We start from the raw sequence: 17,622 nt of genomic DNA, 5'->3' as shown, positions 1-17,622 counted from the left end.
CAAAATGAAATGCAGTGCCCAGGTATGGGGGAATGTCCACCTGCTTCTGTTGCGATTTATTATTTTTCCTTTCTAGATTATGTCAGCCATCCTCTGACTGGTAGAGAAGTGAAGAATGTGAGGAATACGTAAAGATATGTCACATGCCCCCCCCCCAGCACTGTTCATTGTACTGCAGCCCACGCATTAAAAAATGACGCTCGGCTACACACGTGATCAAACCTTTAACGGGATTTTAGTTGCGAGCCGGCTGTCGCGAGGACGCCGTCGTTGTCAGCGTAGTCAAAGGCAACTTTTAAATTACGGAATTAAATGATAAATGAGCATTAAGAAAATCCTGTTGGGTTCCGTACGTTCGCTGCGTCAATCGTTCATCGGTCTTTCCTTTCCTTTTCCGAACCTACTAGCAGAGATTAGCCCATCAGTGAATTAGCCATACCTCATTTAACAAAAACATTCAACTGCATAAATAAAGAAGAAAAACATGGGCAGAGAGTTTATGACAAGCACTCAGAGTAAGTGTACATTAATAAAAATTACCTACAATTTACGTTCGTTCCCCTTACAAGGAGTCAGGACATTGTGTTACCACCACTCACCATTATTACATGGGGAAAATATTTCCTAAGACCAATAATCAGAAATAATAGCCGGTTTTTAATGCCCTGGACCACATTTCTGTTAAGGTAGTCACACAACTACCGACATTTCCAGCACCAAATCAATCCGTTATAGGCAAAGCCATACATGCGCTTTTAACGTCCGCAAAGAATATTTTGTTTAAAATTGATGAGAAGTTCCAGTTGAGAAACCTTACAAATCAATTTCAGGCGGACTTTTCACGTGCAATGAAACTTTACTGAATGTGCACACAGGCATGACAAAGGGGTTTTACACGTATTTTTATTGCTGTTGTCCAAATTTTTTTCTTTCTAAGAGTTGAACCTGTTGTACAATTAGTCAAACGAAATGAGGCTTGAAGAGCAGCATCAGACCGCAAATGTGCTTGTAACTACCTCCTTCTAGACCAAACTGGTTTAAGTTACAGGGGCGGCGTTTATTACTCTTAATGCTCTTCTCTGGCCAGCTTCTACTTTAGTAAGGAGGTTAGTGCACTTCTGGTGCAGCTGCAAAAGTCATCATCATGTCAGGGAATATGGGACAACCAAGCAGCTAGTCATTCCAACTAATAAGAAACGACTTTAGCGGTGTCACAGGAAATTTGAACCGCTTTCATCAGGAAGTATCTACCTTTTCCAGGGATAACGTAAGTATTAATTTTATACATTACTGAAATACATGATTGATATTTGTCCATGGGTCTGCGATGCTGATTTCCCCTGTTATTCACTGCATTCAGATGGGCAAAGTGAATAAATGCAATCATGAAATTAACTAGAGGCAAGCTTCACAACACAAGAAAAGTGGACATAACATATTTTCTGTTTAATTTGTACATCAAACAATATATTTACAAACGATGTTATCCTACTTGATCAAATTATTATTATTAGTCGTGTTATTGTTTTGCAAGATATGTGGGGGTTAACAAAATTTAACTTTTGCATAGTGTGAGTTATCAATGAACCCGAAATTCGTAGCAACACCACTTTGCGGGGCGGGGATGTCTTGTTTGCAGAATAGACGCCATAAATGAAGACGCCGAGAGGGGGGGGTGCGGCTGGAAACGGACATTTGTTTTGTAAAGATGCCATTTCGGCATCCAGATGTTTTAGACGTGAGGTTTTACGTTCGATCTGCTGGAAAAGCGGCATGAACCTGCTTTGCGCTTTACCGGCTCAAGCTCTGAGCATAAGCCGCGGAGGTGGACCTGGCACGCCGGTTCCGCAGCGAAAGCACCGCTGTCTCAGGGCTCTTAGGTCAGCCGATTTTTCAGGACCGGTCAATGCTGAAGTGCTCACATAGGTTAAACAACAAAAATGAGAGAACCTCGTCAATAAAACGAAGCTGTCGATATGCTTCGCCTGCTTGCATGTCGTTTCCAAGTTAGATTGCAGCTGGTCATCGTAGGCCTAATTTTTTGAGAGATTGCAGTAAACATTCCAAAAGCGTAGTTTTTAATTAAGATGTCAGCCGCGTCTGTTGTGCATGTGGGAGTCACACCTGTAACGACGAGCAGCCCGGCCCAGCTATGCAGCCGCGTGTCACTACCGAGTACCGAGTAGCTGATCCCGTGAACTGACGTAATGCGGCTCCCTTGGCTGGTCACTTACGTGGATTGTAACGTATGGCTGTGACCATTCTCTTTTTTTAAAGGCCCCCAATCCCCTGTTCGTCCAGTCCCTTTATTTGTTGCACCGGCTTCTCTACAAAGTTTACATTTTCACTTAATGGCACAGCTACCATAACTGAGACCCTAGGAACAGGAAATGAAATCGGCCGGGAAAATTACACCCCCCCTTAATTATATTACACATGCATTCCATTTACAATAAGCTTATAGCTGCCCATCAGTGGTCGCCCCCGATTCGTGCCGGACGCATCTGATACAGCCCGACTGTTCAAAGTACAGACATAAAATACAAGAGAAGTCGTTTTCCAGGAATAAATACGCCTATAGGCAAGAAGTGCGGGAAGGCCAAGGTTAAATGTGATAAAAGTGGGGGGCTTTTTTTCTCGGTAAACCTAAGAAACGATTTTTAAAATATTTTAAAGACTTGAAATCCGGTGGTGTGTCTGTCGCTTTTCAGTGCCAGTAGCGATTGATTTCGGAGTTTTAAAAAGACGCTGTTACCAGATTACAAATTAATGCGGCTGACTGGTGTTCAGTGTGTCTCTTTCTGCGCCCAAAAACTGTTATATTTAATTTGCATTAACAGAATGCACACACAGCTATAAAACACTCATTGTTGCTAGAAAAAAAAAAAGTCACCCCCACTTTTCCCTATTGACACAATTACTTTAATACCTATTTTTAGTACAGCGGGTTTCTGAGAAACGCAACTATGGCGTTTAGCGGAACATACCGAACTCTACCCAGTTCGTTCATTTAACTGTTAAGCTGCCTCAAGTAAATTACTGGCATAGGAAACTCACCTTGCTGCGTTTTTAAAGTATTCAGTAGTACGTAAATGTTGCGTTAAAAAGTAATTACATGTGATACTTAGGTGCTCATCCATAATCACACTGCCCCTAAGAATTCATTAGTTGTATTTCTTACAAATTATATTTTAACACGACATATTGTAGGGGCGTTTTGTTAAATGTTTACTCTAACAAATAACTACATGTATTTGAAGTAATGATTATATTTGGTATTGGAATTGACACAGAGGTTTCCTGATTATTTTTTAGACTTAGAATTTCCCATGCTAAGAATGGCACACTCTGCTTTATTGTAAAGATAAGATTACAGGAAGTAGGGTCTAGTGTGGGCTTTTTGTGTTTATTCTGTCTATAAAAATATCTAAGGCGCTTGATACTACAAACATGTATGTTCTCTAAGCATATAAAACATTTAATATTGGGCTTAAAAGATCTTACAGGGTGTCAAGGATTTTAAAAAGGGAGTTAATATGAGAATAATATACAGCTGAATATTTTACTAGAGAAATTCCTGCTCTTGATCAAAGGTGCAGCACCAATGCGCCCCCTGGTGAACCACTGAGGTACTGCAGCGTTTGTAATCCACTCTACACTGGTGCGTGGATCCCTAACAGCCGAGGAGGTTTGTCACTCACTGTTGCTACTCTGCATCGGCCGGATGGCCTCTATGGTGTCCGTGAAGATCGAGAAGCGGCCTGCTCCCGATGATGTCATGAGCTTAAATCCCAAAAAACCAAGGTGAACGTTTTTTCTATGTAGGCAAGCTATTAACTTGGTAAAATTCCGGAAAAAAACACATATCTTTCCATGTGGGGGTTGTCGTGTGATACAAAGAAAATTTGGTGGCCACTGTAATTATTCCAGGACTTAAATACCTCATAGCCTATCCCTTGTTTACAGGATATAAAGTGTATTTTACAGCAGATGAATTTAATTGTGGAGTTTGTGGAACTTCTGTAGTATTCTTACTCATTGTAAAATTTTCCCCTCTCGGCCCCCAAGGAAACTGCTTCCTAGTCTGAAGACCAAACGGGCTCCTGAGCTGGTCCTGGTCATCGGGACTGGGGTTAGCTCCGCCGTGGCCCCCCAAGTCCCCGCACTTCGTTCCTGGAAAGGTCTTATCCAGGCCCTACTGGACGCCGCCAACGACTTCGACCTCCTGGAGGAGGAGGAGAGCCGGCGTTTCCAGAAGAGCCTGCAGGAGGACAAGAACCTGGTTCACGTGGCCCATGACCTCATCCAGAAGCTGTCCCCGGTAAGCAATCCACGCAGGATCTCCGTTGTAGAGCGTTTTGGCATTGATTATGGTAAAGGAGGAAGGCAACCTTGCCCGCATCACTGAGGACATCGAGCTCAAGACCTCAGTATTTTTTCTGCAACTCAAATAACTAAGATCCTTTACGGGACACAACTACGAAGGGTTAACATTTTTGACCTCTATGTTTTATTAATCCTAGCTATGGCCCTGTAGGGAACATACCAAGTCTGAAATTTAGATATAGAGATTTCTTTTTACATCGTAATTGTGTAGGGTAAACTTAATACAGGTTGACTCGACAGATCTGCGCAAATACAAAATGTATTATCTTAAGAGATGTGTCATAACAGAGTACTCAGTTGATTAAAAAAAACATACTGGAGAACGTTTCCCTACTTTAGGGGTGCCCAACTCCAGTCCTGGGGGGCCAGAGTCCTGCACATTGTTGGGTTTCCCCTCATTTAACACACCCGATTCAACCTCTCCTTGTGCTCCTCTGGAGCTGAATCATTTGTGGTGGAACAGGGAAAGAACTAAAGCTACACTGGGCTCCGCCCCCCCAGGACTGGAATTGGGCAGCCCTGCCCTACTTGATGACCTCAGATGAAGTCACTAATTTCCTGCCTGAGAAATTCTCACAGTATATCTTGCTCCATATCTTGTTCAGATCACGGCTGACGCCACACTGAAGAGGGAAGTCTAAACATTTCACGGGGAGGGCCAGATTCACGCTTGCTTATACTTTGCTATCAGATTATTCTCTTTATGATAGTGATTGTGAACAAATGTGGCATGAATGGAATGTTTATTTGAAATGAAGCTTTTAACAGGAGGAAATATTATCAAAAAGATTCAGCCATCCATCCATCCATCCATCCATCCATCCATCCATCCATCCCCCTTTCAGTCACTTAGGAGGAGTTTGCTGGTCTAAAATTATACCTTCTCTGTGTTGGATTTTTAAAAACAAATACAGTAAAATCCCGTTATAACGGACTTCAAGGGACCTGGCAAAACAGTCAGTCCAATGTCCGTTATATCCAGAGTTGCTGTGTGCCCAGAACACAGCTACAGGACGCCATTTACCCTTGACACACCCCAGCAGACACACTTGTGGTATAGATTATTATATTGTACATGTAGTAATCCACCTTTACCTGACCAGATGCGCGACTATTAATAATTGCAACTACGAATCTGCGCTGGATAACGGGATTTTACTGTAACCCACATATATGCATTTGTTAGTTAAGCAAAACAGTTGGATATTTCAATGCAGCAGATTTAGCTCGTTAGCCAATGTTTGTTTGGGACTCATGATCTGATTCAGGGACCCATTAGAATAACACTTTTTTATTGGTGCCTTTTAAGCATTAGGAACATAATTATGCCATTAGTCCTAATGTCACATATTTTGTCATTGACATTTGTCAGGTGTTTATAACTTCTATAGGTTTGTAACCCATTGTGCCATTGTTTTTTATCTATTTAAACTCACCATATGGTAAATGTGAATTTTCCTGTAACATTTAGCTAAGATCATATAAAATGTCTGCTGTACAATTTGCATACGGTTCATTCCACAAAGTAAATCCCACTCCATGGTCAGCTTTGCAGGTTCCTTCTGTATATGCAGTCAGGATTGATCTTTTATTTGGTCCCAAGACTTCTTGAGAAAAGGAGTGAACATATTCAGTTAAAAAGACTAACACGACAAAGGTGTGTAGTTAAGAAAACAACAGTTATGTTCCTCCACAGGAGGGCTATGATCTCTGTCCTCGCTAAGCAAAGTTAAGCTAAGCTAATGCAGGAATATTGTCGGAACTACTTCAAGCATAGCAGCCTTTCCCTGCTTTAAGTTTCCGTTTGGCAGGAGATCGGACAGGTTTCCTGCTGCTGATAACTATAATCACAGCCAAAGCTGCTTTTAACAATGTAGGTCCTCTGTTCAGCGGTTGACAGTTGTCTTTAAATTAGCCCTAGCTTCAGATTTTGGCATCCGTTTCTGGTTAGAAGCCCTTGCTACCACAGGGTTCATGCTTTGGGTTGAGTCTTTCTTCTCCATCGCGCTCCCTCAACCCAGAGGCCGGCAAGACCCATGAGACGCGTCCCCCCCTTGTGCCAGACCCGACTGAACCCGCGTCCCGCCCTGTCCCGCAGCGCACTGGCAACGTCCGCTCCACTTTCTTCAAGGACTGCCTGTACGAGGTGTTCGATGATCTGGAGTGCAAGATGGAGAATGCCGGGAAGCACCTGCTGCGTTCGGTGTTGCAGCTAATGGAGAGCGGTGCTTTGGTGCTCACCACCAACTTCGACAACCTGCTAGAGATCTACGCCGCCCACCAGGGCACCAAGCTGGAATCGTTGGACCTCACGGACGAGAAGAAGGTACCATATCTGGGCAAATGAGGGGACAAGCAGTCTGTTAAGGAACCTGAATGTCCGCTGATTCAGATCCCACAGGTGGCTTTGCCTTTGAGTGAAGGTGATAAACTGTAGTGTAGTGGTGCATTGATGTGAAAATTTGGGCAGACACCAGTAAACTGTATTTTTGTCTAATATTATCAATACCGATAACTGGCTAACCTCTGACCTCCACAAATCTGTAGCGAGATTCATATTGGTGAGGTTACTTCTTAAGATCTTGTGTCATACACGTGATACAATGCAGTCACTGAGACATTAGCAAAGTTCAACTTGGGAGATTTACGAGAATCTAAGTAATGCAAGAGCTGACCTAATCCCTCATGCTCCACTACGGAAAATTGCTCGTAGTCCAGCTCTATCATTTCCGTTATTTTAATAGTTGTGTCTTTAGCTAGTGATGACCAAATGAAGCTTCATGAACCACTTGCTGTATTTTCTAACCCCACTAGATGGTGCTAGTGGGGTCAGAAAATACAGCAAATGGTTCATGAAGCTTCATTTGGTCATCACTACCTTTAGCTCTTTAGATGGTTTTCAATATTAACTACAGTCTATATATTTGCTAGCAATAATGTTGCAGATTTTTAATGAACATCAGCCAATATTGATATGTTGAGTGATATATTGTGTATCTCTACTGAAGTATATGGAACTCCATGGGCATGTCAGTTGTAAATCTGTGTAATTTTGTACTCGGTACATTTAGCAGAGTTTGATTTGAATCACTTGTGTGATCAGGTGCTGGAATGGGCCCAGGAGAAGAGGAGGCTGAGCGTCCTGCACATCCATGGCGTTTACACCAACCCCTGCGGCATCGTGCTGCACCCAGCCGGCTACCAGAACGTTCTGAGGAACACGGAAGTCATGGTGAGTTTTTCAGAACATCCACAGGGACTGGGAACAGCTGGGATCAGCATCTGGTCCGGTCACAGTTTAATTCATGAATTAGTCTAACTTAAAGTTTCAAGTAAAATTGTTTAGTAAAAGACATTCTGCCCGGTGTTTGTTTGGGGACTCAGAGAGAGATCCAGAAGCTGTACGAGACCAAGTCTTTTGTGTTCCTGGGCTGCGGGCGGACGGTGGACGACACCACGTTCCAGGCCCTCTTCCTGGAGGCGGTGAAGCACAAGTCAGACCTGGAGCACTTCATGTTGGTGCGACGTGAAGATGTGGGAGAGTTCAAGAAGCTACGTGACAACATGCTGGATAAGGGCATCAAGGTCATCTCCTATGGAAACGAGTATGCTGACCTGCCCGAGTACTTTGAGCGGCTGGCCAACGAGATCTGCACACGTGACGTGGTTGCCAACAGCTGGGGTGAGGATGGCTTATCAGCGGCTCTGCAAAAATAGTTTGCCTGGATGCTACCTTCTGCTGACCTTTAGGTTTGAGACAAGTAAGATCATGGACACTCAACCACAACACGTATCTTCTGCAAGGGCAAATTCACCCTCAAGACAGCTATGCTAATTATAGGAAGGTACTAAATGGTTAGGGTCCTCTTGCTTCCATCTACTTGGCAGCAGAGTGCATCTTGCTTTGTTTGATCACTTTTCTTATCCATTACTGGCACCTAGTGGTACAGTCATGTATATCGCAAAATCTGCTTCGCACTCTATCTTCACTGCATTAAGGCAAATGGGATGAGGTGGGGTCAATCACAGACGATCAAGCTGCAATGAAAAAGGGGTAAATGTCCATAACTAGGTTTTGTTTATATATATAGCGTGCACAGATCAAAATCTGTGAGCACAGGTGGGAGAATTGATGTTGTTTAAATCACTGAACATAAACATCAACGCTCCCACCTGTACTCACAGATTTTGACAAAAAAGGCACAACAGGCATATCAAGATTTCACTCATCCACTTCATTGTGCCTTCCGATTGTTGCCATCAGGCAGGAGACTCGCAGTCCCATTAGTCAGGAACTACGAGGCTACATTTATTCCATCAGCTGTAACCATCCTTAACAAGGACTATTTTTCTTAGATAATTTAATTAGCAGCTAGTTTTATTATATTGGTATCATGTATTTTGTTTAAAATGTATTCATTTATGTTAAATTGGAGTAAACTGGAAAGATTTTATAACATATTCTACTTATATTTAGTTGCACTGAAATATATGATTATTGTGTGTAGTGTTGCTTGTATCGTGTGCTGAATTACATCACTGTCAAAGATGACTTTCCGTCTGCTGTAAATCTGATGGACATTAAAGAAGTATTCTATTCTATTCATGTTGCCTTTTTATTAATCCAGGATCGACAAATCAAGACAACGAAGAAAATCAGAATGGGGTAAAGAACGGCCTCATCCAAAGTAAGAATTTCCTAGCCAATGCAGACATTGTTTACAGGGTATAGTTCGGAAATTCCTTTTTCATGTTCCATATGTTTTTGGAATCTGGCAAAGTACTGTATGTATATATATCTTTATATCTATCTTTTCTGTAGATTGTCCGTCGTGACCTGAACATAACCACAGACCCACCTAAAGCAGGCTGAGCTCTGCTGTACAATTTGGCCTCCTGCCCAGATGTGACTTAACAGGAACCAAACAGGCCAAAATGGGAGAGAGAAAAAAGAGAGAATCATAGTTACTACCTAGTCATCTGCCCACTGTGTCCATCACCCAATGACAAACCGTGAAAAAGCTGAAAAACTGCAGTGCTATGGATATGCATCCAGAATTCCCACGCCGTGGGCGACCTCCGAACCAGGATGACCGGAAAAGTAACGGAGCGGATGGAGAAGCTTGGACAAGACGAGTGAAGTCTGAGGTGGAAACATTGTGAAGGGATCACGGGAGTCATCAGCTGGGATTCGCCTGGATCTCTGGACTACGGAAGTCCCATCAAACCCAGCCCCAAAGCCATGCCACTTCCTTCAGACTTAAGTGCTGTACTCTATCTATTCAGCAACTGCCACGTGTCTTAAAATATGACAAAATCAGTCTCATTCTCTTCAGTTAGAAGCCTCACGTATTTTAACCAGTATACATTAGAAGATAATTCATAGGCAAAATCAATCTCGCACAAATCTCGCTTTGATGATCATACAAAATATCACCAGAATTAACCAAGGCAAACTCTATGCGTGTGTATATAGTATAAGTATATATTTGAACCATTTTTTGTGCAATTCTACAATGAAAATTACTCGTTACTCGTAAGCTTTGTGGTTATATTTTGTCTTGTGATGTTTTTGCACTTGGTGTAACAGTCATTTCAATAAACCTTGCATGTTTTTTTTTTTTAATTACCCATAAAAGGCTATGATGAACCAAAATCGTGTGGCATTGAACGTGTAGCAAACAAACGGCTGGTCACCTCGTCGGGCCGCAAATCAAGATCCCACGAGTGGCTAGGATAGCAGCTTTATTTAAGAAATGTTACATTCTCAAATTCCACGATGCAGCGGTTTAGCTCGGAATTCTCTCCTATCGGTTGCACTACTGCAGAGTTAAAGGGAGTTGGAGAAGCTTAAGACATGTTTTTCAGGGCCAATGAAAAAAGAGTGAAATTAGTCATGTCACCCCAAATCCAACTTTGTGGTTTTAGGGTCCACCTTCAAAGGCCTAAATTGTGGGACACCATCCCCAGGACAAGCTGTACGGAAGCAATGGGGAGTAGATCATTCTGCTGGGACAGGTCTGGTTAGGTCTTCAGCGCCGCCAAAACCATTCAGTAAACATGGGGAGGGCAGTGATGTGGAGGACTTCACAAGAGTAGGCACTATGGTAACTTTCTCATGGGGGTGGGAGGGGGTCTTTCGGAGAGAGTCGAATTCTGGTAGTATCAGAGAAGTTGAGCCACAGAGGCTGGACCATGACACGCATTCCTCTGGGACGTCTGAATGGAAATGGGTTAAGGGTCACGTTCTGACTCGACCTTGGGATTAGGCAGGCAGAAATACAAGGTACTGACCGTTACCAACTGAGAACCTGAAAGCTGAAGGGTGTGAATTCCCATCAGCAAGCATTTAACTGTGCGTAACAGGCTGATTTCTGCCGGCCTCCCTTGGTTCAGTTCAATCCAGGGTCTCATTCCCCACTTAAAGCTGAAGTACAACTGAGGTATGAGTCATTTGGCCCCACAGGTTACGACAGGAAGGATAAAACCCTCCCTTCTTTGCTTGTGAAATTCATGGAAGCACCCCCCCACTGCGTCGTGTAAAGTTGAGGTGGATCTGTCAGAGCGTCTCCGGACAGTCAGTGTGTCGCAGGGCAGAACTCGGGGAAAAGAAGCGGCTGTAGAGCAGAGCTGGAATTCTCGGAAGCGTGGCTGCACCGGTGAGTCCAAGCGGCAGGCTAAGCCGCCGGAGACCCCCCTCAGGCCCTCATGAGGGTGCTGACCACCGCCTTGGCGTTGAGGCTGCGCAGGTCGTTGTAGGTCTGCCCCGTGCCCACGAACACTATTGGCTGCCCGGTTATGTAGGTCATGGAAATGGCAGCGCCCACCTGCCAGACAAGAACAACAGCGATTAAGAAAAGGGTCACCATAGAGGGATCTTGCTTTTGGCCACAAATTTCCTATTGCCCGATTCTAGGAGACCACTACTCACGTACCTTGTCGTCGATGGTATCAAACTTGGTGAGAACGATGCCATCAATGAGATGAGGCTTGTTAGAGGTGGAGTGGTCTGCCAGGGCCTGGTTAAACTTCACCTAAGAACATTACCCAGAATTGTTTGTTTCGGTACCAGTGACATACGCCGAGCTTGGCAACAAATAAGGTTATCCTTCAGAGTTTCAAGCAGTACCGCTGGAAGTTCACCAAGAACTAGACACTACCCTCTAAACACACCCTTTAAGAACCTCAAAGCTCAACCACCCCACTAACCTACAGCTGGATCAGGCCAACAACATAGAAGTTGTTGGTGGGAACTTACTAGCTGATCCACGGCCTCGTTCCCGACCAGGGCTTCCCCCACAAACAGCACCAGGTCCGGCACATTGACAGTAATCAGCTTGGCCAGTGCAGTCATGAGCGGAGCGTTGTCCTGCATGCGGCCGGCGGTGTCCACCAGAACCACATCGAAGCCTTGGTTCCGAGCTGTTGGTCAAAAAAGGGCCATTTACCATGTGGCTGCAGTCATTTAGCACTTGCTTTAGCATTACTAAATTTTGGGTGTCACAAAACGCATCTCATTAATATTTCAGCTGCACTACTAATCTGCTTACTAAATATTGGGCATATTAAATGCCCATATAACATCAAAAAGCTGGCATCCTGCCAAATGCTTGGCCTTTCATCTGAAGCCATGGTGATTACTGCACATGTGCCATATGAAATATATCGTCCAGGCCTAGATAAACGTTACCGTCATTTAACAATGAGACGTCATATTGGGTAAATAGCTTCCTAGAAACTGCTATGCGTGAACCTGGATGTCACAGGTTCATTCTAGCTAAGAACAATGCTAGGATTTAGGTGGGTCTGGATCCAACAACCAGTTGGTATCACAAAATCTCATAGCCACTGTCAATCACTCTTTGCGATAGTTAAGGTAAGCAAGAATGATGGGGTCACCATAGGCGATGGCCTCCATGGCAATGCCAGCCGCGTCCTTCCCGTAGCCCTTCTCGTACAGCTGCACCATGGGCCGCCCGGTCTTCTCGTCGGGCGGGTGCAGGGAGTTGAGGCGTCGCTGGTGGGTACGCAGCTGCTCCACAGCCCCAGCGCGGAACGTGTCGCAGGCGGCGATGAGCACCGTGATGCCGTTCTCGATGAGCCAGAAGGAAATCTGAGCAGGCCAGGCCACAGAATGGGAGCAAGTAGTTATGACAGGAGCATGGTTCCCTAAAAGGGGATGTGGGCAGAGCCTCTCTCAATAAAATGCGTGATGACTGGTAGATGGGCATTGGGTTGCAAAGGGGCAGAAAGTTTCATGGAATCTTTCCATTCCGTGGGAAGTTAAGCTAGGGAATTCTGGAAGTATTCCAAGTTGGAAACCTTCCATGGGAAGCAGGAAAATTTCAGAAATTTTGCAAACCCTACGTGCATGGAGGCAGGGAGCTCACCTTGGCCAGGTTGGTGGACTTGCCGACGCCATTGACGCCGCAAAAGGTGATGACGAAGGGCCTGTGCTGAGCACGGGCCTCCAGCACGTCACGCAGTACGTCCACGCGCCTCTTGGGCTGCAGGATCTGCACCAGAGAGTCCTGCAGGGCCTGCTTCACAGTGGTGGCCACAGCTGTGGAGAGAAGCAGATGGTCAGGGGGTATGGCCCAATGCCAAGCAAGGATCACATGTCATCACCACGCCTGGTGTTCAGGGTCCCATTCGAGTGGAGTCTAAACACTGAAGAACTTCCACTTGAGACCCAGAAGAAACAAGCGAGGACTTATAGTAATTGAACACCTCCTTTAATCAAAAGATGAGTGCTTTGGAAACTTTCTCTATGGGAGCTGACAGAACTTCCCAGAAGCTCTGCCTGAAGGCCTGGAACTCACTGGTGAAGGTGCTCATGACCTTTCCTTCCAGCTTCTTGGCCACCGAGTCACAGAGCTGGGTGGCGATGTCTGCTGCGACGTTTTTCGCTGTGGGAAAAGGACCACGGTATAAAGGGTTCAGTGCCAACAGAAATTTGACGGCGGCTTCAAGGCTAATTCATGTTTTACTTTTCCAAGTGTGCTTTTGGTCACGCACATGGCGAGATCAAGCAAATCTGGTCATCAGGTGCATGTGATTTTGGTGCTTGTGCAAGATAACCGACTAGGTGTTTCCTGTAGATGGCAGCACTGACCTTCATAGAGCAGAGGTCAACCAAGAAAGACTACAAAAAGAATTATTTCTGTAGGAGGTGCAGAGGTATCCATACTTCTAATTTTTACTTCTAGATAATGTATCATTTAATAATATCATAATGTATAACTGTCCAGACATTATACTACAGTATATGGTATCTATGGTATTTCCGAAAGCAGTAGTATTATGGCATTTTGAAACCTTGACGATAAAATTCACTGGGGGTCAGAGCTAAATTTGTTGCAAGTTTTCAGGATTTGAAAATGTTGTGGTATGCCATATTACCGCAATACCGCAGCCAAGCCTAAACTAACAACTTTAAAAAAAACTTATGAAAAGTTTACCCGTTTCACTACATTGCTTGTGTTTGTTGCAACACATCTGCCCTCTCTTGGTCTGGTGGAGTATCACCGCTGTATGCATGCCCCGACCGTGAACGTTTGCGTTCACCAACAAGGTGCTCCAGAGGTCTGATAATTTCAGGGTCTGCTGCCTATACCATGATGTCCTATTGCCTCCTTTGCAGACTTGTTTTATAACCAACTAAAAGGTAACAGTCCTAGGTTCAGATATAGGGGTCAGTACTCCACAATGGTCCACAGCTGGATGACTGGCCACCATACCAATCAGGTGATCTCTCATCTTCTCCAGCACCGGATCCATGTCCTTCCGAGTAAGGTTCTTGGACCCTACCAGGCCCTTGAGCATCCCGAACATGCCCCCAATTCCTCCCTTCTTGGTGCTTTGAGGAGGAAGTGGAAAAAAAACTAAAATTGGGCCATTGTAGAGGAAGAGGATGCAGGAGCAGACATGCGTAAATGTGGCATATATCTGCAGCTAGTCTATGTAAGCAAAACAACTGCTTTCGTAAAGGTCCTGTAGTCGAGTACGAGGGGAAGGCGGCAAGTCGTGTCTAATTTGGACTAGCATCTATTAAACAGGTAAGCAAATAAAAAAAATAAAAAAAACGGTAAAAATAAGAATATAGGTCATGGGATGGTCACAGACACATAGGGCCATTTTCCTGGCACTGATCTGGAATAAACCTACCTTTTATCAGCAACAGCCTTCACATCCTCCTCTCCGTCGTCGTCCTCCTCCTCCTCCTCCTCCTCCTCCTCACTCGAGACATCAACGGGGCGAAGGTCTCCTTTCATAGGATCCAACTGCTGTTGGGAGACCGGAGGGTACAGACAGATTTCAGCCTGACCTCTTGCCTTGTTTTACTGAAGTCAATATTTACTAGGGAACTCTAGGCACCACAGGCACCAGCCAACTACCTTCACAACAGAACAACAGCCTTCTTACATGTACACCTATGACATCAGCCGACGCGTCGCCAGAGGGGCCAGTTGCATCATGGGGGCTATTGCCATTGCTGTTGCTGTAGTCCAGTTCCTTAGTGCTGCTGCCTCCATTATCCCACGTACGTTTCTGCTTGCCTTTGGGTTTCTGGGGTTTGGGCGACTTACTGTGGGACCAAAGATGAGCAGAAGAAATGGCATCAAGGAAAGATGAGCACCAGCCCTCACGCTGGTCCGATACAGATTCCTGCTATCCTACAGACCTGGTTTTCTCCTTGTTCACTCGGAGCTTCTTGCCGAAGAACTTCTCGCGGTTCATCGCCACAATCTCCTCCTGAGTCAGGTTCTGGCTGCCGTTCTCGGCTGCCTTCACAGCGGCGGCTGCAGCGCCTCCTTTCTGTGCATCCGCTCCGACCGGCTCCGGAGCTGGAGCTTTGGGCAAACGATAGGATCCGGATCATGCAAGCGCTCCGACATACAAAACAAACAATAAAGAAGCGACAAAGGCAACACCTCTCAGGGGCATTTTAAAGGACAACCGGATGAAGAGCACATGGACACTTCATTAAAGGTGACACACATTTTCTTTTCAATTCCTTGGTCATTCAACCTCAAATACGAGCCTACACTTGCTCTATATGTTTAGTATTTTTGTTCCCAGAAAGGTAGATCTACTGACTGGTGCCCCCTTTAACTGTAAATCACTGCAAACACATGTTCACTCATCATATATCATCTCCTCGGAAGCACCAAATTTAGTGACGTTATTCCCCCAGGCTCGTTATATGGAGTGCCAGTCCGCACACGGAGCTCACCTTCCTTCTTTCCGCCCTTCTTGCCTTTGCCGCCGGGCTCCTTGCCCTTATCCCCTCCTTTAGTCTCGATCATGGACTTGACAGTCTTCTGAGACTTCTGCGACTCTGCGAAGGGCTTCATGGACACAGGCCCGCGGCCTTTACTGCTCTCCTCTGCCTTACTGGACACATCAGTTTGCCATCATTAGGATGCTTAACACAGGCCTCGAGTTTCCCCGTTTCATAATCGAGGGAGGTAATGAGATTTGAGCAGAAAAACACACTGCGAGGGACAGGGTTAGTGTGACAGCAAGGAGTCCAATTTATCTGTTAATATTAGAACAATAGGCTAAAACAAACTGGCAACAACGAATTGGTGGTCAAGTGCACTCCCGAAAGGATGCCAAATCATCTTCCTCGGCTGTCTCATCTGATTTGCAGGCTGAATCAAGGGCATGTGCGCAAAGTGCTTACTGAAGAAGCTTTGTGAAGTCATCCTTGAAATCAAAGTTGTTCAACAGAAGCTTCAGGTCTCCCTTCTGCTCCAGCACATTTTTGTAACGATCCCTGAAGTGAAGCTGGATGTCATCTATGAACTTGTCCACATATGTCAGCATTAAGATCTTCTGATAGCCCACCTTTATTGTGGAAGGACATACATTTACGTTTATTTTTTTTTGTTACAACAGTAACCTGGAATATCATGGATTTTAAAATGTACTTTTCATGGGCAAATGGCTCAAACCCAAAAGGATCTAAATTATGTTACTTACCACAAACACCAGTTCAAACTCATTGTCCAGTTTGTATTTCAGGGTCAGGGCATTGTGGGTGTAGGAATTATTTCCACTGCGCTCCTTTAAATACAGAAATACGTCTTTATCAATACGTTCCTTCAAACCTATGTAAACTTATAGGATGTAAACCGGGATAAAAGTAATCCCATAACAATACATCGTTGGCTATGTTTGCATATGTATGTATGTGGCAGTGTTTTAACGTAATTTAAACTTCATGATTATTCCAAATGCTTGATCTTTAGGCAAAGAACAAACAAAATGGCAATTATGAGCCTCAAAACAAGAGAGGCAACTCGCCAGGTTATGCTCTGCAGGGACCACTATTCTGCGATTTTCAGTGATTTAATAGATGGGTTTCTTAGAATGCCAATGGTGGGTGTATTTACAAAACCTAGCAGAGACAGTAACACGTCAGTTTCGTTATATAAATTGTGTCAGCTGTGAAATTACTGGCGATCTTGCTTTTATTCTAGCCTGAGACCGAAGCAACAGCTGACTTTTCAGCACTGCGACTGCACGGGCTAGCAGAATAGCTGCTAAACTATGTAAAGAAATAGAATAGCGCAAAAAACATTTCTATTACAGGTCAGCGGGTTTCGTTCATGACAGCTACCGCTGGCGTCATTTCGACCGCCCCCCCGGTCTTCATACCTGCAGGATCACGGAGCGGATAAGTGCGTTGACGGGCCCCGTGAAGGATTCGGTCACCCCGACGCCTTGAAAGCACCACAGTACGATGCCTCCTTTACTGAAAATGGCGAAGAAGTCCAGCATCCTGCCACTGCGTGCCTATTGCCTATTTCTATGAAAGGAAAAAACACAAACAGCAACCAATATGGTGAAATAGAAACAGAAAATAAATAACCGGCCGTATCTCTATGTGATCGACTGACAACCCTCCTTCCAAGCCAGATGCTCGGAAACTCTGCTTTCGACACGTCAGATGCACAGTGAAAGGAAATTACGTCAGATTAACGCGACGCGCCAGTCACGTGATCAGGAAGGACTCCGATTGGCTGGCACTGTTTCGTACGATGATGAGAGTTTTTATTGATTTATACAAGAAACAGTCACTTCGAGAATTGACGTATTTCACCTTAGCATTTTTTACATGAGAATATGCATATTTTATATATGAGTGTGGCGTTTGCATATCCTCTCCGTTTACTCCGGTTTTTTTTCCCGCAGCACAAAGACACGGTTAGGCTGATTAGTGTCTAT

The 17,622-nt window shown here is 44.7% G+C and overlaps 2 protein-coding genes across 3 annotated transcripts; one reads left to right on the top strand and one right to left on the bottom strand.

Annotated features, from left to right (window-relative positions):
- Positions 1 to 120: 120 nt before the first annotated feature.
- fam118b (family with sequence similarity 118 member B) lies at positions 121 to 10,042 on the top strand. Of its 2 annotated transcripts, none has more exons than XM_048980373.1 (8): positions 121 to 1,267; positions 3,594 to 3,804; positions 4,069 to 4,321; positions 6,518 to 6,712; positions 7,490 to 7,618; positions 7,771 to 8,068; positions 9,015 to 9,074; positions 9,209 to 10,042. In XM_048980373.1, exons 2-8 carry the CDS (start codon positions 3,725 to 3,727, stop codon positions 9,220 to 9,222), a joined length of 1,029 nt encoding a protein of 342 aa, XP_048836330.1. In that variant the 5' UTR covers positions 121 to 1,267; positions 3,594 to 3,724; the 3' UTR covers positions 9,223 to 10,042. The 2 variants fall into 2 exon arrangements, with proteins under 2 accessions (XP_048836330.1, XP_048836329.1); XM_048980372.1 differs by having other exon boundaries at positions 6,485 to 6,712.
- A 72-nt stretch (positions 10,043 to 10,114) lies between these two features.
- On the bottom strand, positions 10,115 to 17,356 carry srpra (SRP receptor subunit alpha). The gene is made up of 14 exons (XM_048980371.1): positions 17,053 to 17,356; positions 16,375 to 16,458; positions 16,076 to 16,239; positions 15,623 to 15,783; positions 15,071 to 15,239; positions 14,812 to 14,974; positions 14,554 to 14,672; positions 14,127 to 14,245; positions 13,209 to 13,295; positions 12,777 to 12,949; positions 12,286 to 12,499; positions 11,645 to 11,808; positions 11,322 to 11,420; positions 10,115 to 11,213 (listed from the first exon to the last, which is right to left on the bottom strand). Exons 1-14 carry the CDS (start codon positions 17,173 to 17,175, stop codon positions 11,085 to 11,087), a joined length of 1,968 nt encoding a protein of 655 aa, XP_048836328.1. The 5' UTR covers positions 17,176 to 17,356; the 3' UTR covers positions 10,115 to 11,084.
- Positions 17,357 to 17,622: the final 266 nt, after the last annotated feature.

The sequence above is a fragment of the Brienomyrus brachyistius genome, chromosome 17, assembly GCF_023856365.1.
Source record: "Brienomyrus brachyistius isolate T26 chromosome 17, BBRACH_0.4, whole genome shotgun sequence".
NCBI classification, from domain to species: Eukaryota; Metazoa; Chordata; class Actinopteri; order Osteoglossiformes; family Mormyridae; genus Brienomyrus; species Brienomyrus brachyistius.
This window is presented reverse-complemented; position numbering and strand designations above follow the sequence as displayed.